Source organism: Corvus moneduloides, chromosome 1, assembly GCF_009650955.1.
Source record: "Corvus moneduloides isolate bCorMon1 chromosome 1, bCorMon1.pri, whole genome shotgun sequence".
Taxonomy (NCBI): Eukaryota; Metazoa; Chordata; class Aves; order Passeriformes; family Corvidae; genus Corvus; species Corvus moneduloides.
The window spans coordinates 153,149,834-153,173,095 of record NC_045476.1 but is presented as its reverse complement, the minus strand read 5'-3'; the positions used below and the strand labels follow the sequence as shown (position 1 = coordinate 153,173,095).

Here is a 23,262-nt window from a genome sequence, read left to right as displayed (position 1 = left end):
AACATAAAGGAAGACTTGAAGTTTGCTCATACATGTAAAGTGTACATAGCAAAATTATACTCGATCTATTTCGTAATGGGAGGTAGGATTTGTAGTGTTGTGGAGACTTTTAAATGTCAGAGTTCTGCTGTTGTAAATTTTGCTGTATCCACAAGATGTCACTGGAGACTTAAGGCTGTCTTGAGAAATAAAGCAGACACTGAGAGGAAAATGTTTTGGTTGAACTGTGATACTTTTATGTCTGTGAAGTTTTAAAGTCTTGGAAAGAAGGACAACTTTATTTGGTTTAAAATATTCTGTAAATCAGTACTGATGCTTTACACAGGTTGGCACCAATTGGTTGGTTACTACTGCTGAGACATTTAGAAGGACAAAGTATGCAGGAACTTGTGGTTGATGTACCTGATGCTTCTTTTCTTCTTTTTTTGAACTAAGAAATATTTTAGCGTCTGTGAGATAACAGCTCCTTACACAGAATAACATCATGGGGATTTTTTTTTTGTTGTTTTGTTTTTAAATGGTATTATTATTTGTTAATTCAGTGCTCATGGAAGTGAAAAACTGTTGGCCACAATTTTCTTAGATGAGCTTATTCTTTCATCTTTCCAGCCAAAAAACCAAAAAGTCATGAAGTTCAGTGTCAGTTCCCTGATATTTATGTAGACAGAGAGCGTTTTTAGAGCTGAACTGTCAGCAGTGAAAGGCTGCAACAGCAAAGATGTGTAAATTGCATTTGCACTTCAGCTGTAATTGAAAGTGGAGCATTAAAAGCACACAAGATTAAAAAAAAATAAAAAACCTTAAATAAGGTGTGAAAATTGCTTTGATTAATTGCTCCTATAAAAAATGCATGGTCAGTTTAAGCCCTGCTTTGTATAGCTGCTTTGTTACCGACTCAAAAATGTTTTAGTCAGGTGAGCCTCTTCAAATACTTGTGTTCTAATAGGGTGATGCAAATGGGACTGGACAAATCATTTTCGTTTTAGTTGAATGTGTGGTTACAGCTTATACAGCTGATCAAGATCATTACTTCTGAAATTAAAAACTACATCTTTTCTCCTATTTACGTGGTTTTTTGAGATAATACAGGTTTTCTTAGCACTTCATTAGTAAAGAAGATCCACTTAACTGTTTCTGGCAGGGTGTTGATGATAAATTACAGACTTTGCATGGAAAAAACTTTTGATAATAAAGTTACTGGTATATCTCTAAACATACATGTATATGCTGTAACATTCACTCCTGTTTGATAGATGAAAATGTGGGGGTTCTCCCAACAGAGTTGGTTTTTTAGGGTTTTCCCCCCTGCCTTTCCCTCAATGCAGTATTTTTGTTTCTTTTATATATTTAGCCTGAAAGTGTAACTACGTAATAGAAGTATTTTACTTACCCAAATTGTTCAATCCTTCAGTAAGCACAGATACTGTTTTTATGAAAAAGTAAAATTAAAAATATTTAGGATCATTTGGAATTAACCTTTTTTTTCTGTGGTTCTTTTTTTTTTTTAGTATAGGTACATATGCAGCATAATGTGTTGAATAGGATAGAAATTTGCCCATAAGCCAGATTTCCAGATTTTAGCTGAATAATTGCAATGGTTTAGTCGTCTGGCTTGATGGTATTTTACCTTCTCACCTGCCTTCTAAACTGATAGTGCTAAAAATAGTAATTAAGGTTGGTATTTAAATGCTGATTTGGATGTTTTGACTTTAAAAGCTCAGATTTTAAATTTGAGTTTTATGGAAGGTGTATTTATGTGCTACTATCTATGTATTGTACACATAATAGTTGTTTTGGTTGATTCCCTCTGTGGTTTTCTTCAATATTTTCCACTTATTTCTACCTTGTAGATGACTGTGGAGATCATGTTGTCATAATAAATACAAGACATATTGCCTTCTCTGGTAACAAATGGGAACAGAAAGTGTATTCTTCACATAGTGGGTAAGCTTTATAGTAAGTAAAGCTTCTGGTAGTGAGCTTGTGGTAAATTTAATGTCATATTTTCTTAATAGTTGAAGTCCTTTTTAGCATATTGCTTTAAAAGGGAATGCTGGCTTAAACTTTTAGGGTTTTTTGTTTGTTTGCCTGTCTGCATGTGTTAAGATATTTAAAATGGCGTAAACCTTTTTCTTCCTTTCTTTTTTTCTTTCTTTTTTTTTTTTTGTTTTGTTTTGTTTTGGTTTTTGTTTGGTTTTTTTTTGTTTTGTTTTTTGTTTTTTTATTATTTTTTTTTTATTTTTTTTATCCCCAGTGTATATTGCTAGGGAAATTAACTCAAAAGTAGTCAGGGAAATTGAGTAAGTTAACAGAATTGGTGAGCCAGGTTGTGTCTTGTGTTAACCTCTGGACTCAATGATCTGGGCTATTCTGTTTACTGTGTAATAAAAGGTAATTTCATTGGCACTACACATTTAAGATACATATATTGTCACCAACTTCAATTACTTTATCCTATTAGGACCTATTTACCTTGCAGGAAATACTGAATCAGAGGATGAAAAGAAAAAATTGGAAAAACAATTTAAAAATGAAACACTCTCCAGCTGTACTGATGTGCAGTACCTTGTTATATACAGTAGTGTAAAATACATTATTCTGGCAGACATAACTTGTTTACAGTAGAGACTGCAATCATCAATGACAGGGTGTCAGTGATCAGTTCAGTGCTCCTGATCAGTAGTGTTACTACTACATAATAATCTCTAAATGTCACAGTGCATCCAGTTGGAAGATCGATAAATCACATTGAGAAAGCTGATTTTGCTAGTGCTAGTGGTGCAATCCTGAAATTGCTGAATTGCTGAGAAATTCTTGTTGAGAGCTGATGGAAATTATTGTGTGCTTTTTTTTTTCTCCACCTCCCCTATGACTTAAAATTTTCTCTAAAATCTTAACATGTAAGTTAAAGCACTTGCATAAGTATCTAAGTTGGTTTTGAATAAGTAAAAAAATTGCACACTTAAAACTAATATTTAAGTCCATGCAGCTCAGTGGACATGTCTTCATGATGCTGGGCTTATTTTGATTTCACTTGGGCTGATTCCTGATGATGTAATTCAATCAAAATGAAACTCAGCTTTACCTGACTTCCATGTAATTTCTTACTGCATGTTATCAGGTCATTAAAAGCTTATGCATAAATCTGAATTAGTGTAGCTTCAATATGTGATATAGGCTTTAGAAAGATGGATCTATTGCAGTAAAACTAAAATTTTCTTACTGTAGATTGCCAAGTCTTACTATAGCAAGAAAATAATAAATACAGTTCAAAATGGATGTGTCTTATGTCAGCCACAGACTGGTTGTGAGTCTTGATCATCTGGAAATATTGCAGAGTTCTGTATATCTTATTCCTGTTTTATTGTATAGCTGTTATGGTGTACTTGATAAGCAGTTTTAAAAACATACCCATCTGCTTGTGAAGCACAAGCTTTTTCATACTCAAGTGAATAAATAAGAACATAGAAGTGGTGTTAAAATTAGATAGTTGACAGGATAAATAAAATACAGTTTTTGGCCTCGTGAGAACATCTTCCTTTTCTGAGTCCCTATAATACCATTACACCATCGTTCAAGATGTAGTGATACTTATGTTAACATCGTGCTTGAGCGTGAAGAATTCAGCTTGTATGTTTGCTTTGTTTTTCTAGTTATCCTGGTGGTTTCAAACAAGTGACAGCCACTCAACTCCATTTGAAGGATCCAACTGCTGTAAGTGTTTTCCCCTTCTTCTCTTTCATTTGTGAAACTGGTTGGTTTCAAGTTAATTAGTTCTCCTAAACAAATGGGATCAGTTAGGTATCTAAAGTTAAATTATGCACATTCTACTAATGGTTCTTAGAAGCTTGGCTTGGGACACCATTTTTGTAAACAACATTTCTGGGGTTAGATTGTAGGTTGTGTATTTTTGTCATTTTTCCATGCTGTCCAAAGGAGCAAATCAAGCTTGTTTGCTTCACTAATTTTTCACTTATTTACTTCCTTTTAGTTTCAGGGGTCTGACCTTTCTCATAAGTGAACTGCCATAAGTTTGAGTTAGCTAAACTGTACTTCAGCTTAATGACCCTACTGCTTTTGCAAGAGCCAGCAAGAATAATGCTAATCTTAAAAAAGTTAGAAAGTGCATCTGCCTCTTTTCCCAGTGAAATTCAACAGGAGGTTTTAAGTGATGATGTTTTTTTAAATCTTTTCTGCAATGCTGTGTATTCATGGTCTGTGAAGGAAATGGAAACGATGGTTATGTTGAACGTAAGCATCTTTGTTGTCTATGTTAGACTGTTTAAATTCTGAAATGCAGTGTTCATGTGTTTGTACTGATAAAAAAAATAGGGATCCAGATTGGCATGATCCATTTTGACATGTTGACTTACACAGTTGTAGAATTACTTCTACTAGAGTTTTGAATGGACAACATTGGAGGACTGAATTCTCGTTAAGTACTAATGTTTCAGAGCATGATACAAGACCCACAGAGATTAATAGATACTTACGTTCAGTTTTGACTTTGAAATGCTTTTATATGGGCCACTTTATGTATAAAATATAAAAGTGTTTCTTCATTTTCCTAGATGTAGTGGTTTGGTTCAAAATATCCATTACTTACTTATTTTCCTTCTGTGAGATAAGAATTAGGAGAAAGCAAAGCAGGCACAAAACTTAAAAGAATATAAAGAAGTTTATTAACAGACCTAAAAGGAAGGAAAAAAGTCAGACTAAACCTTCAGAACACTTTTGTTCCCCCCACCTTTCTCCCTTCTCCCACTGACAACACAAAAAGACAACCCTTGAGATTTTCAGTCAGGTTACCACCTCTATAATAATCTTTTTCAGTTCACTTAGGGAGAGGAGTCTCTCTTGCTCATGCTATGGAGACATCTCCACAAGAAGTTCTCTCATGGCTTCAATGTCACAGCGAGACAGCCGCCCAGGTTGGTTCTCTGCTCGCATGTGAAAGTCCCTTCCCTCCACTCACAGCTTTCCCCACAACTGTTTTCAAGGGTCCAATCTTTGCTAATGGGGTACCATTTTAAGGATGAGCTGTTCAGAAGCAAAGGTTCTCTTCACCCATCTCTGGGAGCATCTTCATCTCTAGGAACAGAGGTGCCAGAGCAGAAGTGGGTTGTCCACCCCACCTCCTCATGTCACACAGGAAATTCCACAGCCACTTTGTGGGGTGTACCTTCTCTCTGGGGAACGTCCGCATTTGGTAGCAGAGTCTCTGATCTGTACTGCCGAGATTTGGAGAAGGCACTCTTTCATCTCCTCCTTGAGCTCCTGGTGATTCTTCTCCATCTTATCTTCCACTTTCTGCATAGGTGTTTCCACAGCTGCAATTCTTGCAGTATGTTGGGCCTTGGCATATGCCTATTGCACACTGCTAGGTCCTGTAGAGCAGCAGGTAAAGGTAGAGGGGCAGGAAGATAAATCAGCAGCAACATATCAATGATTTGGAAATCCTGGTTTGTCCCAAGTCTGCCTTATACAAGTGCCAGTACTCAATAAAAAAGTGATCCGCCATATGAATTTGCCTGGTTTCTGTTTTTACTGTCACACCTTCTTTAAATAAAGTGAAACTAAATCCTACATTTCCATATAATGTTCTGTCTATAATTTTTCAAAACAAATGGTTTTGCAAGCAGCCTCCAAGATAGTTGTCATTCCTTTGGGAATTACTGGTAGTTCCTTGTCTAAAATGGATTCTTCAATATATTTCATTTGAACTTCAGGCAGATGCTGAGCGCTGGGAGGCGGTGTAACACAACTTGTTAGGGCATGAGAATGGGATGTTCTCTCAATTACCTTCTGGCATTCATTCTGAAATACCTCTTTTCTTGCCAGACTCATAGATGAATTTCTCTGCAAACAGAAGAGGATTAAATGCATTGCCAAAAATGAGGCATGTTGAACAAACGCTCAGGAAATGGTGATGTGGCTCAAGTCTTGGTCTCATTTAGCAAGAGACACTATTTTTTTTAACACAATGGTGGAGAGTCTTCAGCAATTAACTCTGTCATTCTATTGAAAATGAAGCATTCAGTTGTCTCATAAAGATATCTCAGACGTGTTTTTGTCATAATTAGTAGTAGTGGATGGTAATTTGGCAAGATACAGTCTGTATTTGTAGCTGTAACAGATTTTTATGGCTAGAAATACTTGTTTACTAGTTGAATTGTTTTGGTGTGAAATGCATTGGGATATGACAAAAATGGAAATTATGATGATGTTTTATTAACAGGTTTTATTTTTAGAACTAGCTTTTAAAACCTGAAAAAGTAGTACTGTAAAGAGAACAATGTCAGCCCAAGTAACATACGGATCTTCAAATCATAATCTAAGTGACACATCGTTATTGTGGAGACTTTTATATATCACTTTATTTCACTTCCTTTTTCTTTCAATTACATTAAATTCAGTTCCTGTGAAGCCAGTGGAATTAGGAAGATTGTAAGAAGCAGGCTGTATCTTCCTGTGGCATCCAAATGTTCATTTTGTAAAGTGTTACTTTTGTCTTAGAGGCTACTGCTGTTTCTCTGCCCTTGGACTTACTGGCTCCTGCTAATTCATCCTGGTAGTGCTTCATTAGATGAGTCATCATTGCTTTTGGAAATAGTGCTGTTACAGAAATTAAGGCAGTAAATTAATGGAAGAGACTATTTCCAAGGAAAAAGATGTTGTAAACTTGTGTGGTGCTACATAGAGATTTTCCAGTGGATTTGACTATTTTCAGTTTATGTAAGACTTCCTGAGTGTGTGTGTGTATAGTAGGACTGTAGGAATGCTTAGCACTGTCTTGACTTACGTATATCTAAATTCAAATATACAAATCCTCAAGATAAATATTTTTCTGTTAGTTTTGTTTCTAGTATACAAAGTGTTTCTAGGAAAAACTGGTTCACAGCTAATGGCTGGTTAAAAAGATTGAAATTTGATGCAAAATGGTATAGTTATGCTTATGTGGGGGGGCTGAAAGCCATATGTGTAGTTGTCAGAATTTAGACAAAGTTGCTGTAGTATCATCCCTGACCATTTCTAGCTCCTTCTTAAGGTACCACCAAGGTTGATGATCTGATACTCTCACTTAATGGAGGCTGACCCCACTGTATCTCTCATATTTGGAGCCTGATATTCTTGCAGGTGGTAGTTAGTGCTTCAGAGGGATTGTGCTGAATTTGAATGTACATGTGCCTTTTTTTAAGGGCCATAGGATGATTCTAATTGAACAGAACCTCGGGAAATCTCTAGTCCAACTTCCTACTTGAAGCAGTGTCACCTGTTAGGTCCGATAAGGCTGCTGGGGATTTATCCAGACAGATCTTGAAAGCTTCCCATGGCAACCATTTGTAATCCCTGACTTCTCTACTTCGTTGAAAGGAATAAAAAACTTCATGTGTTTGATCTCTGATGTATAATTTTGTACCTGAGATTGGAAAAGTACTACTTTTTTTTTTTCCCACTGCTAAGTATGTTTTATGTTAATATGGGGCAGTGAATGCAAAAAGAAGTCTGCGTAGTTGATGTTTTGTACAGAGCTTAGAGTTTCTTGTTCATTTTGCCAAGTTTTTCAGGACTTCAGAAAAATTTGGGTTTATGCAAGGGTGAAAATTAATGTGTTGACAAAAAGATATCAAAAGTACTGTCTAGCACATTTTTACCTTAAATATGTGTGAGTTCATTCAGGAGTCATGAGGAGAGGAGTGTCTCTGAATCTGTTTAATTTCTAGTGTTTTCAGTTGTCTGCTCTTCTGAAGAATAGCAGAGAATAGTACTCATCTATTGGAGTTGGCTGGGCTACTTTAAGAAGTGCTTATTGAAGAAAAAAACCCAGCTTGTTCACATTTCTCTGACTTAGATTGAATGTAAATTCTTGGACCACCCATAAGCAAAACTGTTAAATATGTTCTTTAGGTGTACCATGAAACTTTATTGCTGTAGTTCAAAACAGCCACTCTGTTGTTCAGGTTAATATAATACTAATATTCTGTATGGCAGGAATAATACCTTAGGATATAAATGGGCAGGCAGCATTAACCTCCGTTGGAGGTTGCTAAAAAAATCTGATTGAAAGGTTTGGTGTGGTTTTTTTTGCCAGGACAATCTTTTGAAAATAAAGGAAACAGGTAAACTTTTTTATTTGAGGTGTAGGTGGTTGGAATGTGTAGAGGTTTGGGATTTTCTTGGCTTTTTTTTAAATAAAACTTGTGGAAGTTTTAGTTAGCTGGAAAACTGCTGATGCGCATGAGACCAGCTCTTTCAAAATTAGACTTCTAGGTACTTGATACAGAAAGACTAAAAGATGTAGTTTTAAATCTCAGATTTGAGAGGGAGCAAAGATTACTTGAAAAACATTCCTGGAAAAATCTTATGACTTTTCATTTAAATGCCTGCGAAGTAATATTGTCAGATCTAATCTATAGGAGTAGATAGTAATCCTGTTAGGACAGAGTTTACAATCAATTTTTCTTTGATTTCCTATTTGAAAGGTAGGCAAACTTGGCTTTTTTTTTTTTTTTTCTGGCTGCATAAGAAACTTGACCCCAGAAAAGAAAAAGAAGAAATTACATTTGGCTAAGACCACATGCTCAGTGAGAGGATTGACCTTTGCAGTATTCAGAGGCTGTATTGCCTGTGACCTGCTAGGGAAGATTATTAAGTGAAGCAGGGTAGCTCTATGGAAGTGTGCCCGGAGGGAGCCTCCAGGGGTGTCAGGGTTTTGGTTTGTTCAGCTGCTGGCTCTGATGTGAAGGAGTTTAAAATGTTCTCATTCTCCTTTTGAATGCCCTTTAGCAACAGCTTGCACGTATAGACTTGCCATTATATCTGCCTAATAATGGTCTTTTGAAGAAAAGCTCAGACAGAAAACACAGTTAAATCTTGCTGTTAGTATTTGAGAACCTATTTTCTTTGCATCAGTTAGGAATAATTGATAGAATAATGTGTACATGCTAGAACAGTTAGTAGTAGCATTTTCTTCTATTACTAGGGAGTAATGTTTTTTAATTAAGTAGAACAAAAGTTCAAAGTCTGGATTAGTAGGTACACAAGTTAGTTTTGCATGGGGAGGAGAATACTGTTATGGGGCATGTTATCTGGAAACCTCTAGGTGATCTGAATAAGTCTTACAGCTGACTTGGTCGTTTTCTTCATAGTACACAAAAATAAATGCTTGTATTAAAAAGTCTTAATCCATTCCTGATTTTTGAGTCAAGTTAATAATTTAAAGAAAACATGAGGCTTTGCATTTTTTTAAGTGCTAAATATAGTGGAAAGCCAAATGACATGCATGGAAGTTTAATTTTTCTGTGACCAAATGATTCTGATGGCAGTATTGAGTATATTCACTGTTGCTGTCAGAGGTAGAAAGAGAAAGGTCTTTGTGTTATATTTTATAATGTGTGGTGAAAAGAACCATGTTGTATGCAGAACAGAAAACCATGAACTGGTAGAAGGAAGATATGGTATCAAACTGTGCCTCCAAGTAACTGCTGTATCTCTTGAAATTCTTCTAGGGGTTTTTTGGCATGCCTTGTAATTAATCACTTTGTTTTCTCTGGAGCAATGTGTCCTTCCCATGTTCTAGAGTTGCTTGCTGTTGATTATTGGACTTAACTCAGCTGCTAGGGTAGACTTTCTTCTGGAAATTCAGCCAATTATTTTGTGCTTCTCAGTACCAGGAGTGGTATTGCTCTGTTGATTTTCATCTTTAAAGTATGTTTTATCTGGCAAAGAATCTTTCTCAGAACTTGTCTCCATCAGACATAGTCTAAAAGTTGCACGTAAGCCAAAGCCTGTCAAAAAAATTGAAATGTTTAAGCCTCACAGTGTTTCAAATAAATATATTTTAATTTATTTGTACTCATAAAAGGTATTAATGTGCTGTAAGGGACTGAAAGTGCAAGAGTTTTAATAAAGCTGCCTTCAGATTCTTTCTAATTAGCTCTTTAAATTGGAAACTAAAAGAATAATGTCATATAACTGTGTTATTAAGAGCATGTCTATGCTGTGAGTATATAAATTAGCCAAGCTGAAAAAAAAAAAGGTATTGCAGTATTCAAGATGACAGTTGCAATTAGAGCCAATAGGAATTTTGCAATTCAAAAAAAATCAGGGCAAACAGCATGCCAGTAGTATAAAAATCCCCAAATACTAATGCTGGGTTGGCTGTATACATCTGATGGTGGCTGTCTTTACCTGATGGAGAAACCATCATAGTCTTTAGGGGTAAGTATTTAAGAGGATATGGAATTTAACACATTGCTGGTACTAAATATAAAGGACTTGGGGAGGAGGCAGTGGGAGTCTGTGAATAGCTGAATAAACTGTTAAGCTGTGCTAGTCAATTTTAAACTGACATCAAGGTTGCAGTGAGACCTGTGGATGGGTGGACCACTTTACCAGTCTGAAATCTCACAGAAATCACTAGGTTTTTTAACTTTCATGTAAAATTAAACTCCCACTATCTTAATAGCTCAAAATAAGCATAATCACATAGAAAGCAATAAGGTTTCTTTTATTAGAAGTGTATTGCAAGCATATAAAAAGAGTTTTTATTGTTAATTCCAGAAAGAAGCATGTTCTGATGTGTGTTTTCAGGGAGCATTGCATCTGTGTTTGGGTTTAGAATGAGTTTAGTAGCAGATTTGCAGTTCCATACTTTTCTTATTTAGGGTTGATCTATTTTTTGTAAAACTTGATCAAGTTCAGATAATAGAAGAGCCGAGGGTTCCAACACCATTACTTAACACCCTGCAAGTATTGCTGGTTGGATCTGCCTTTTCTGTTACACAGCTGTACTCAAGGTGCAAAACCAGTCTGTACAACTTCACTTAAGCCTGTGCTTTATGCACTTCTTTGATTTGTCATCACAGCAGTGAAAAGGAAGTTCTGGCTGTAGGCAGAAGTTTGGGCAAGAAGTTGGATGTAAACTTGGTCTTTCCAGTAGCTGGGTTTGGATTTGTTTTGGCTTGTAGAAGAGTCTTTGAGGCAGAAGTTACAATGAAGGAATTTTTCCAGCCCTGCCTTTTGTGTCCTGGCTCCCTGTTTAGCCTTCTGTTCTGTAGTTGGACTAATGACCTTGTAGTAAATCAGAATCCTGGGCTGCATTCAAACCAGCATGGCCAGCAAGGTGGGCGAGGAAATTCTATCCCTCTGCTCTGCTCTGGTGAGGCTCCACCTGGAATACTGTGTCCAGCTCTGGGGCCCCCAGCACAGGAAAGGCATGGACCTGTTGGAGCAGGTCCAGAGGAGAACCACAAAAATGATCAGAGGGATGGCACACCCCTCCTATGAGGAAAGATTGAAAAAGTTGAAGTTGTTCAGCCTAGAGAAGGAATGATTGGGGAGAGCTTACTGTGGTCTTTCAAGTGTATAAAGGTGGCTTACAAAAAAGATGGAGACAGACCTGTTACCAAGGCCTGTAGTGACAGAACAAGGAGTGATACTTTTAAACTGAAAGAGATTTGGATTGTAAATAAAAAAGAAATTTTTTATGTGAGGGTGATGAGACTGAAACAGACATCCCAGAGAAATTGTGGATGTGCCATCCCTGGAAGTGTTCAAGACCAGACTGGAGGAGGCTTTGACCAGCCTGGTCTAGAGGAAGTTTTCCCTGCTCATTGCAGGGGATTGGATGGGATGACCTTAAAAGGTCCCTTCCAACCAAACCATTCTGTGGTTTGCCTGCTAGTAAAAAATGGTTTGTACTTCATGTGAACTGAATTTTCTCTTCCAGATCTTGCAGTTATGAGCTTCTTGCATGTGTGAGGGGGCATGGAAAGGCAAATGAGTTCTTAAGCAGCATGGAGAATAGATGTATCACAGCATGCCTTGGATTATGCGTATTGCCCTTTGGATACTTACCTGCAGAACCTGTTATTGAATATACAATTATCCATGAACATTCATTATCCATTACCATTCTTCAAGTCCTGTTTTCATGATAGTTTGTTGGAACATGAATTTGTCAGTACTGCAGTGACTGTACACAACATTGAAAGTGTTTCTTCATTGTTAAAATCTGAGTATATAAATCAGTCATTCTTCACAGAGTGATTTGTTTTAATAGGCACATTTTTGCTACTGAATTGTTCTTTTTGTAATGTAGATAAAAGATTCAGAACACATTCACCAATCAGAAGTATCTACAACCAAAATAGACCAGCTGCTCTACCTCCCTGGTTTGTTTCACCAGATGTGTCTGCCACATTGTCTTGGTTTGAAAGACAGGTGTCTGCTAAGGAAGGCAGAAGCCTCCCTTGGAATGGCAGATGCAACCCCCTTCCCTCCGAGATATAATAATTTTGAAATCAAGGGGCTTTTAGGCAAAGATGTGGGAAATAGGAATAACAGTTCTTTACTATTATATATCTATATGTGTATAACCAGTCAAACAAACAACAATAACTGTGGCAGTAACAGCAAACAATCACAAACCCAGTGCCAGCCTTCTCGGCTGTCGGGCCCTTTCCCCTCGGGTGCAGTTCCGCTCGCAGCCGGCAGGGGCGCTGGCGGCTCCCGGTGAGCAGGGCAGGTGCGATGGTTCCCCCGCGGCTGCAGGGGGCGCTCCGGAGCGAGCTCGGGGAGCACGCGGCACCGGTGCCCTGGGATCCCGGGAAGGGATGGGACAAAGGCTTCACAAACCCCTGGGCAGCCGATCCCGGTGTCCGGCCGGACCCTCAGGAACAGCAGGCTGGAATGGCAGGCTGGAACGGCAGGGACGAGCACAAATCCCGGAGGACAGATGACATGTATCCGAACGGAGAACCCCCCGGAGGTCTGGGCAGGCAGGGTGAGCACGGCTACAACGCAGCGAAGGCTCGAAGCAGCAGCGGGGCAGGGCGGCCACGGCCCGGCCTCCAGCGGGGCAGGGAAGGCGGGCTTGGGATCCCGGTGTTTCTCCAGCAGAAAGAAAAGCGGCCGAAGAAAAGCAGCTTCCCTCTCTCCGGACGCCGAGACTGACTGCCCCCACACACTCAGGTGAAAACAAAAGAGTAGCCAGATGCGCCCCACCCTGTAGCTAGCTCTTTTGTTTTTCTGAAGTACTCAGCTATTTGCTCCCCCGGCAACCTGGATGGGCAAAATTCCTTTAACAGAAGAAAAAAACCAGGAGAGCTCCTAAAACCCCAACACACATGCGACAGAGGAAGATCAAAAAGTCAAACGTGAACATTGGTTGCTTGAAGAAGTCAAGTATTTAACATAATGTTCATTAAAGTATTTTAAAGTCTCTTTTCATTGGGCTGAAATATTTAAATAACTAGCTCTGTGTATCTGTAGGTCAGAGGTCATACGTTGGACTGTTTCTAACACAGTCTGAAGTTAAAAGTAATTTTTAGATGAGAAAAAAATCCCCTCAGGCAATGTATTGTGAAGTCTCAGGATTTGTTGGTTTAGATCTGATGCATTTTGATCTTTCATTGGCAATAAGGAAAAACACTGGATAGAAAGAAAAATAAGCATATGCTATTAAAATTCTTAATGATAAAAGGGCTGTTCACATGAGCTGCTGTTAATATCCATATATTTTTTTTTATTGTTATGGTATCTCGCTTGATTTTTAGTATTCAGTGAAGCAAACCAGTGAAGGTTCATTTTCTGTTTTTGTCTTGCCCTTGTCTAGGCACATAGTATACTGACCTAAATAAATTACAGTTTGCTCTACAAGCATGAATAGTTTTTATCCCTAAAAAGCCTTAGTTTTCATCTTTGGTTTTTAATACATACCTATTAATTTTTATTAGAGAAAGTATCAAAACCGTGTATTAATCTGCATGACCTGATATATTTCTCCTGTCATCTTGATTTATTGTATTTGTCCACAGATTTGTGGTACTGGATGCATAACACCTGAAAATCTTACCTTAACATGGTTCCACCTGGGAACTCAGTGATTGTCTCTAAAATTTCAATTGAATTCCCTTAGTTAATTTTATAAAAAGAAGCCACGTTGCTCAATAGACTTTGGAAAATATCCAGGTGTCTGGGAGATTTGTTTGTGCTTAGTGCCCTGCCTTTCAGTGTGGTTTATTGGCTTGAGCTTGATGTTGCTCTTAGCATGCCTGGGTAGTTTCTGATTTGGAGTTAGTTTATATCTGGGTGTCCTGGAGCAAACATTTTACTTATAAAATTGCACATAGGTCTAGCCCAAAATGCTTTGCTGTCCTTTATGAAACCTTTTTTTGTCTCCTGCAGTTGTGTGCGTTGTTGTACATTTACAAATGTTCCCCTTCTGGATGAAGTCCATAACAATGTGTTTTGTATTTAAATAAAAGGCATCTTTGCTAGAGTCCAAGAGAAAATCCTGTTGAAATTTGTTTACTTTTCAATAAGCATCATCTAGAGTAGATGTACAAATTCTATTCGTTCCTGATGTTTAGAAGTAAGATTGTTCATCTGGAACTAATAGCAAGGAAATATACATAGTAAGTTCATGAAGCCGTGTTTTGGTATGTTAGCTTTGCTTAAGGTACAAAGCATTAATTATAAAACTATTTTAAATGCGGCAAATTACAATGTTAAACTAGTTGGTGGGAACACTTGGAAATTTGTTAGAGTATATTTTATTTTTTTTCCTAAACAATATATGTATGTAAATGTGCAATACAATACAGAGTTACCACAAGCTTTTCAATTCTTTGAAGTTGAAGGATCATATGCAGTCATCCACAATGCTAAATATAGCTCTTAACTTTCTAAGCTGAAGTGTTCTACATGGCTCTTAAAATGAGTGTTTATATGACAAGGAGTATTTATTTTTTTAAAAACCGATGTTTAGAGCGCCTTCTGAATGTGGTGCCAGAATTCTTCAGCCTGAAAGAAGATAACTGAAAAGAGGTTCAGTGATTAATGGAGTGGGTAGAGGGAAACACAGCTAGCCTATTTCATGTTATCTGTAACTTGTCTGATTATTTGTTACTATGTTACCTTTCCTCAGATTGTTAAACTGGCTGTTTATAGAATGCTTCCAAAAAACCTTCAGAGAAGAACTCTGATGCAGAGGCTACACCTGTTCCCTGAAGATGTGAGTAGTCATGCAGTTACATTTTCATCCCTGTATTATATGGTGGTGGAGAGGGAGTGTTAGCAATGGCTCTCATGTCATGAAAAGGTAAATTTAAAAAAAAAAAAGCTGCTTTTTTTCTATATATCTATATGTAGTTGGGTTTTTTCCATATTATTCACAGAACTGTGAGATTCAAGACATGTGAGATTGGTGTATTTGGGTGAAACACTTAGCATGAAGAACACAGTACTGTTGACAAATTTTGGTCTGGCTTTGTGGGCACAGGTGTTGTTTGTTAAACAATCAGATGGTTAAGTCTATTCTCACCTGTCTCAGGTTGTTCCAGAAGATATAGAGAAGAACCTTCTACAAGAGATTCCTCAGCCACGTGCAGTCCCCAAGAGGTTAGATGAATATACACCAGAAGAAATTGCTGCCTTTCCGAAGGTTTGGACTCCGTAAGTATCTTAGATGTTTTTAAGAGGACACATTAACTGCATATGTATTATATAGACTCTCACATTATTAGTAAGAAAAAGGTAGTCATCTTTCTCTTTATGTCATTTTTCTTTGAGAGAGAAGGTCATTAAAACAACAATAGTTGCTAAAATTTTCTGTTTCTGGTCTTTGTTTTAATAAGTAAAGCTTTACTTAAAGTCATGTTTTCAACTCTATGCTTCATCCAAATGAATAGAGTGAAATGAATAGAATGAAAAGCTTCATTACCTGGTTTGAGTTGTATGTGCTCCATAATGTGTAACTGTTAGCCATAGCCAAAGGAAATGCCACCCACATCTGTAAACTTTCAAAAGCTTATTAAAAATCACTGTACTTAGGCTCCTCATCTTAGATGATACTAAAATAGGTCTGTGCATCCGTGTAATGGAGGCACCTCTGTGTTACAGTCTCTGTTGAAAGGAACAGAATCCAGCAAATACTTTAAGCCCTCTTCTGAGCTGAAACAGGGAGTTTGGTTTTGACTTCTTCTAACCTATATCAGTGATAAAAATTGCTATATTTGCTTGTATCCTCACTACTGAATGGAGTTGAAATTCCTGAGACTTCGTGGTTTCTGTGAGATTTCAGTGGATTAACCCTGAGGAAGTTTAGATTCTGCACCATTGACCAAAATTCTGCAGTATATTAAAGTTGATAAGCCTGTCCTGTTGTATGGTATACTGTACTCTTCTATACTGTGTTTAGTATTAAAACTGATAAAGGTTCTCCACAATAATTTAGCATTGAATGAGGAGCTGGCACTTAGTTTTAGCTAACTAATTTGGAGTATCTGTATTGTCAAAGGAAATAGTGCTGTGCTGCCAGAGCTTTTGAAATGCATTTCTTTGTCCCTGCATACTACTGTAGTCTTGGTTGAGTTCATCTCCTTAGCACTGGGCCACTCTAATTCTGTTGACTTACAGGTGTGTGTGGCAGAGGACAGATAAACTTAATGCCATCTAATTTAGTCATTGCTGTCAAACTAAGTTTTGTAATATCTTCATGTCAGCATATTAACCTTGGGGAAAATCTGCAGGTAAGAACACTACTGCTGTTAGAATTCCCCTCCCATAATTTCTTGGAACCATTCCCTCTGGAGGAATTCAAAGCACAGAGAAAATAAGCATCCCCTTTTTTTTATATTTCTCGTCTCTATAGTCTCATATGGATTGATTGCTGGTAATGGCTCTCTGTATACAATCTTTTTATTCTGTGCCAATTATGGGGGTTGGGGAGTACTGCTGCCTTAGAAATCTTGTAGTAGATTTGGAGTCTCTCAACTCAGAGGATCAGTGTTCCTCCTGTGGAAGGGCTGGGGAGCTCAAGTGGGTATTATGGTGAGAAAAAACAGGGAATAGGTGGGCCTGAGAGGAACAGAGTACTGGGTCTAAAATGAGTGAGAGAATGCTAGAGAGAAGTGGAGCTAGTGGGGTCTGGGTGGAGTAGGGAAAAACAAATGGAAGTTTGGGAGAATTTTAATGCTCTGAGTGTAGAGACTGGGGCAGAAGTTTCCCTTCACCCAGCTACTCCACCTATGGCGACAGTTAAAGGCCTGGAGACATATCTAACGCTTGTTGTGTTGGACTTTTGTCCTACCTTTTTTCTGCTCTCAGGAAGTGGTAAGATCTAGCAGAGGTATAAGAATGAAGATGGTTATCTACCATCTCTCCACTAACTGCAGGGCTCATCGCTGTTGTAATTTTGGCTTCTTGTCCTGGCTTGCAACCAGATTATTGCTGGTGTCAGATAAGTTTTAATTTAACCTTCAGCTCACATTTTTAGCAGTTTGATCTTGGGAAGAGTTTCCAATATGAAGTAACAGGAAAAATAATAATGTTTTTCTTGTCTGAAGGAAAAAGTGTATTTTGATTTCTCTGGCATTCAGATTTCTATGGGGGGAAGAGCTTAGTTGGGAAATAAAAGATAAAGAATTGAGCAAATTTGGTAAAATAACTTTCTGATGTGATAAGTAAAATACAGAAGTCAGTAAAGGGGTACTTTAAATGAACCATAGTGGTCACTGTTCTCATTAAAATGCCGGGTGGAGTGTCTGAGAATACACAGCTTTGCACCAAACACATTAAAAGAAAGGGTGTATGAATATGCAGAGGAATAGGCTCTGTGTTCTGAGATTTTTCAGTGTGTGAACCCATGGAGGAAGTAGTGTTTGCATTATTACAATTGGAGAAGGAACAAAAATATATTTACAAATTCTTCTTTTTAGAGGCATGTAGCTAACACAAATATTCTTTTAAAAATAAGTCAAAAAAGGGACAGCTTTGTTCAGCATACCAAAGAGAAGTTAGGTTAAAGTATTGTTGTACAAGACTGATAATTTGAGATGTACTGAAGAAAACAGCCACCTGACATGAAAATTATTTGAGAAGAGAAAACATGAAGGGAACGTGAGTTGTTTTGTAGAAATCCAAATATTGCAGAAATATGTGTATCTCAGAATGCCAAACTGACTTTCTGTTTGGGTTCCTTGTCATTTCATTCTTTGCAGCTGACAGGCTGCCCAGGGAGGTTGTGGAATCTCCAGCCCTGGAGATGCTCAGAACTCACTGCACAGTTCCTGAGCAACCTGATGTTATGTTGGTTAGTTCTTCTCTGAGTGTAGTCCTTTCAGATGCAAATTATTCTATGTTTTTTTATATATGGGGAAAGTAAACAAACATAGTAAAATAGATTAGTATTTTAATAAACTGTGTTTTAAAAAAATAGTGCATAGGTTGCTCATCTTATTAGTCCTGTTTGGCTTTTCCTTGGGCTGTTGCTTGTATCTGGGTGAGAGCACAGTGCTAAAATGAGTAGGTTTTTTTTGTCCTGTGTGTGTGCTGCATTCTGTAAATGGCATGTAAAAGGCTTGTTGTGGACTTGGATCTGTGAGCTTCTGCAGAACCCATAGATAGTTTCCATACAGTAAGAGCAGTCCTTACAATAAACGAGAAAATGAAGGATACAGAAAAGCTTTAAACTCCCTTTTTTTTCTTCAGATGATTTTAATAATTCTTCCTGCCTTATGTGAGTTTTGGTTTTAATTATTATTTCTCTTCCATGAAGTTCTGAGCCTGATGACCAGCCTGTTTACCGAAAGGTAGAGGTTCAAAAGCGGATGAAGCATTTCTGTGAATGATAACAAAAGGGAGGAGTTAGAGGGAGGCAGTGCTAGTGGTTCATCTTCTTTCTACAGAAAAGAAAAAAGTTGGTATTAGCCCTTTGAGATAGCTGTATGCTTTAAGGGAAAAGATAAATGAAGAGCAGAGCTTGATTAAAGATATGGAAGGCTATAAATACAGATAAACACAGTTATAACTAGGAAATGAATCTTTAAGGTTTTACATTAAAACTTGTACCCAAGAAATGTACCTTTACTGTATATAAACCAGACATAAGACAGATAATAGGGAATGAATATAAAGAACTGCATTTATGTGAGAACTTACTAATATCAAGAGGAAAATACCCTTTTTCTCTTTAATTGGAAAAAATAATATAAATTTTCAATTGGAATGTGAAGAGGACATGCACAGTGCTGCTAATGATCTCATTGGATGTTTTGGCTATATTTTGTGTAAAAAATGTCTTGCTATAGATGTTTTTTTTAAAGGTTGTTTTGCTGGTAATTGGAGACTGACCCACCACAGAGAAAGACATGGTATGCAAGTGGAACACTAAAATAGAGAAACAGTTTTTAAGGAAAGCACAAGGTAGGTGTGGAAACCCAGAAAATCATTTGGTTTTCAGAGTGGAGCGCCTTCCCATCACTCCTCCTTCCACCATGATAGGAACTGAAGAGGGATCGTGCTCCATGAAAGTGGAGAATTAAATATCAAAGTATTTCTAGTCAAAAAGACTTTCTTCAAGCATTCTTTCCTTTCATCCCTAACTGGAACCAACTGACTTCCCAGCTTGTGTTCTTAGATCCTCCATGGAGAGGTCTGAAGTGTGATGGAAAATCATGTAGATACAGGAAAGTAAATTATGTCTGTTCCAGACATATTTCAAGGGTACAAAGATAAAAAACTAGTTCCTTTCACAGTTTGATTTTGTACCATGAGTGAAACGTTTATTTCAAGTGTGCTTGAATTGTATGTCTTTTAAATGACACTTAAACAGAAATCATTACAGAATTCACCAGTAACATACGACTAAGCAAACAATTCTGTTCCATAAAAGCAAGGATACGTCAGATTCATGGGTAAATTTTCCTGTTACATACCATTTGAAAGTTGTTTAACTGTCTGGGTGTATATATGTTTTGAGACAGTTTTAAAGGCAGGAAATTGTTTTTCAAGCAGTATTTAAATAAGAGTATTACCAGATATATAGAATAGCAGGCTTGTGTTGTTCCAGTGAGATGGATGCATTCCTGGGAGTTTCCCTTAAGAAAGCAGATCTGTCTGATTCCATGGAGTTTGCTCAGGCTGGTGCTGGTGTGCAGACTGAATGCCTGGTCCACTGCCAGCCCTCCTAGGAACTCCCCTCGGGCCAGACAACTGCTTGCTTGTCATTGGGGGAACAAGTTCTTCTACACTTCTGAAGTTTTTAAAACCTGATATATTGTAAACTCTGAAATTTGGTTTTCGAAAACCAAACACCTTCTTAATGTTTCTATTTCTGAGTAACTTGCCTGATTTCTGCCCCCATCTGTACGTTCTGCTTTGAGGCAGGGGGTTGCAGAACCTGGTCTGAAGCTGTGATTTTGTTCCAGCTGAGCAGCATGGGTTAGGCAGGGTCCCAGTACTGACACTGCGTGTCATCCCCATGCCATGGCACACAGATTCCTGGAAGTTTGAGCAACACTCTGTGGCTTTGAAAGCAGAAAATCACAATGTTCTCAGACAGAGAAGTTTGTAGGTGTTGAAACATAAGCATATTGGATACCTGTGAACTGCAGATGGCTCTAATGATCCTCTTAGGTATTCTGTGCCACTTTCAGTTCCTCTCCAGTTTTGTGTCCTTAAAGCTAGCCTTGCCAGACGCAGGCAACCAGAAGCCAACTGTGGTGTTCCCAGCAAACAAATTTGTGGGTATTGGTAAACAGAAAGGCTTTTGGATTAAGAGATCCTCTCAGCCACAGCTGCCATTTCTGTTTGTTTGCTTACAAGAACTGCAGCACTAGTTGTCTTGCATAATTTCTAGTCCAAGTTTCTATTTTTAGTTACACAAATTATTTCTGGGATGTAGAAACAGAGCAGAAGAAGAAGCCAGAGATATCCTGGTTATGTGGTTGAAATGATGTTACAAACAGTGCTTTTATATATGCAAGATGCTGACAGACTTTTTTAATTAGGTTTTTTATCTGTTAATTTCTTCAGATAACTTCATAAGGAGCCATCACCAAAAGACAGCACACATTATATTGCATAGAGAAACTACATTTGGAGTATTTCCAGTGATGTGCTCTGTTACAAATTATAACTTGCAGTTGTTATGAAATTTATAAAATGTTTTTTTCTCCCTACAATGAAATATGAGGTAAAATAAAGGGAAAATTGTTGGAGTGTTACTCTGGTTACCTTGAAAAGAGCAGAGGGAAAGCCACAAAGCCAGCTCCAAAGCTGGTGAGGTCTTGAGCTATTTTTATTAGGCCCATCTCAAGTTTATTCATTAGCCTTTAAAAATTTGGTACCAAATTAAATTTCTCCAGTATTTTTCTTAGTTGCTGCTTAGTTGTAGAGTGTGTCTGCAGCTTCTTACAATTTGAATTGTGTTTTATACCATGCCTCATTTGGTAATATTTAGTTCTTATCTTGGGCTAAGTACTGCCCCTCCAACTTAAGTGCTCGTCTCTCACAAAGCAGGGCTGGCATGTAGCAGTGTTGAGAGAAGACTTGGCCAGCACAAACTGCTGTAAAAGACTGCAGCCAGTCTTACTTTTTCCCAAGCAACAAGCTGTATAAAGCAGGAAAAAGCTATCCTGCCAATACAGCCCAGTTCTGTTCCAATGTACTCTTTGAGGCATCCCTCTAGCAATTCATTTTCTGTGGCCTTTTTGCCCCTCGGTAGAAATTACATGAACTAACTGGAGATCATTAAACTCCAATCAAAGCTATCACTGGTAGCTTTTTTTTTTTTTTTTTTCAATAGTAAGGGCATAAAAATGTCTCAGGATTCTGTTTAGCATTTCATTTAACAGGAGATTTGGAGGTAACCAAGGCTTACATTTCACACTACCAGAGGTGGATCTAAATTCCTGTGGACAAAAAGCCACACAGATACTTAAGAAGAAAATTGCTCTCCTCTACATTAGGTTTTTGCTGCAGGCAGCAACTGGACACTAATCAAGAAGGGTCAGTAACTCAATCATCTTAAAAATCCAACAAATTCATGTTCAGATTGTTTAGCCTATTGAATTGAATTACTGGCTTTTCTCTGGCATGCTTGAAACAGATCAGTGCTACTGATTCTCAGACGCTTTACCTGGGGGCAGCTTATGTTGTATCTAAAACCAAAGTTGAAGGTCAGAGGTAATTAAATGGGTAACTGGGCCCTTTTATTTGAACTGTGTGAAGAGGCTCCCAAAAAGAAAGTTCCAAAACTACTTTCTCCTTCCTTTTAAGCTGGTGTATTTCATATGTGAGAACAGAAACTAAATTAATGGAAATTTGACAAGCAATAGGAGAATGGTTGTATACGATACTGTTGAACTACTTGCCCAGATGAAATTAGAGTTAGATTATTTTTTAATCACTCTTTTATAAATGTCTCGATTTCCTTTTTTTCCACTTCTGTTCCTGACAGTAAGTCTGGAAAGTATTTCACCATTCCTTCACCCAGTTCTCTCTTTATTTGAAGAATAACGTATTCTTTGTCCAAAGCCAAGTGTACAGTGCTGCTCTGTATACAGTTTTACAGTTTTTAGCAGAATATATCACTAAAAGAGAAACCTTCTATTTTCAAAAAGCATCATCTTAAGATGAATTTTACATGTATATTCTATTGATTTAACTTAAATAATTTTCCAGACAGAATTCATATAATTAAGGTCAAAATCAGGGAATTACAGTAAGTTTAAAAAAGCTTAGGTCAATTTTGCTTAATTTGTTTTTACAGAAACTGAGGTTATAACCACTTTATTTTAAATTGCAATAAGCCATTCTTCATTTTACTAAGAGTACCTAAATGCATATCAGATATCTTGATTTAAGGACACTTTTTTAAAATTACAACATGTGCTAGTTTTATGTAGAAAAAAGCAAACACATTGTAGCTGCAGACTACAAAATAAACATCTTAAGTTTTGTTTCTGCAGAAGAGGATTAGTGACTATAGCTGTACTGTGGTAGCAGTATCACCCTTTCTTAGTCTTGTTACAAAATGCAGCTTCTGTTACTGTGGTTTGTTCTCCAAGTAAAGTTATACTTGTAGAAGTGCTTTTCAGGCAAGACAACAGTCTGCATGAGAACAACACCAACATGGAAACGATTCTTGTGCCCCAAGCAGAGCAGTTGATGGTTTAGAATAGGCCACAGTGTGAATTGCAAGTTTAGTGATAGTTGAAATACCATTAGCTATTTCAATGATTATTTTACCAGAGGCATAGAGCTACCATGGGGTAATAGGTACACCTTGAGCAGAAAAATGATTCATCTTCCCCTCAGCACCAAACTGTTGATGTTTGAGTGTAACCACATAATTTGGTTTTCCAGGGAACGATAGCAGTGTTGGTCCTTGGGTTTCGGTTTACTAGTGTCGATAGTGAAAAAGTTGAAATGTGTTCAGAAATCCCCTTTAGCTATAGTTCCCTTACCTAATAG

At 37.5% G+C, this 23,262-nt stretch overlaps 1 protein-coding gene across 1 annotated transcript in view; it reads left to right on the top strand.

The window, feature by feature from the left end:
* The window catches only part of MRPL13 (mitochondrial ribosomal protein L13), a 33,986-nt gene that overhangs the window by 1,712 nt on the left and 9,012 nt on the right, over window positions 1-23,262 (top strand). Inside the window, exons 3-6 of the mRNA XM_032132402.1 lie at window positions 1,851-1,944; window positions 3,654-3,714; window positions 14,933-15,019; window positions 15,338-15,459. Of these exons, the coding sequence (XP_031988293.1) occupies window positions 1,851-1,944; window positions 3,654-3,714; window positions 14,933-15,019; window positions 15,338-15,459 (364 nt within the window). The remainder of the gene's footprint in view (window positions 1-1,850; window positions 1,945-3,653; window positions 3,715-14,932; window positions 15,020-15,337; window positions 15,460-23,262) is intronic.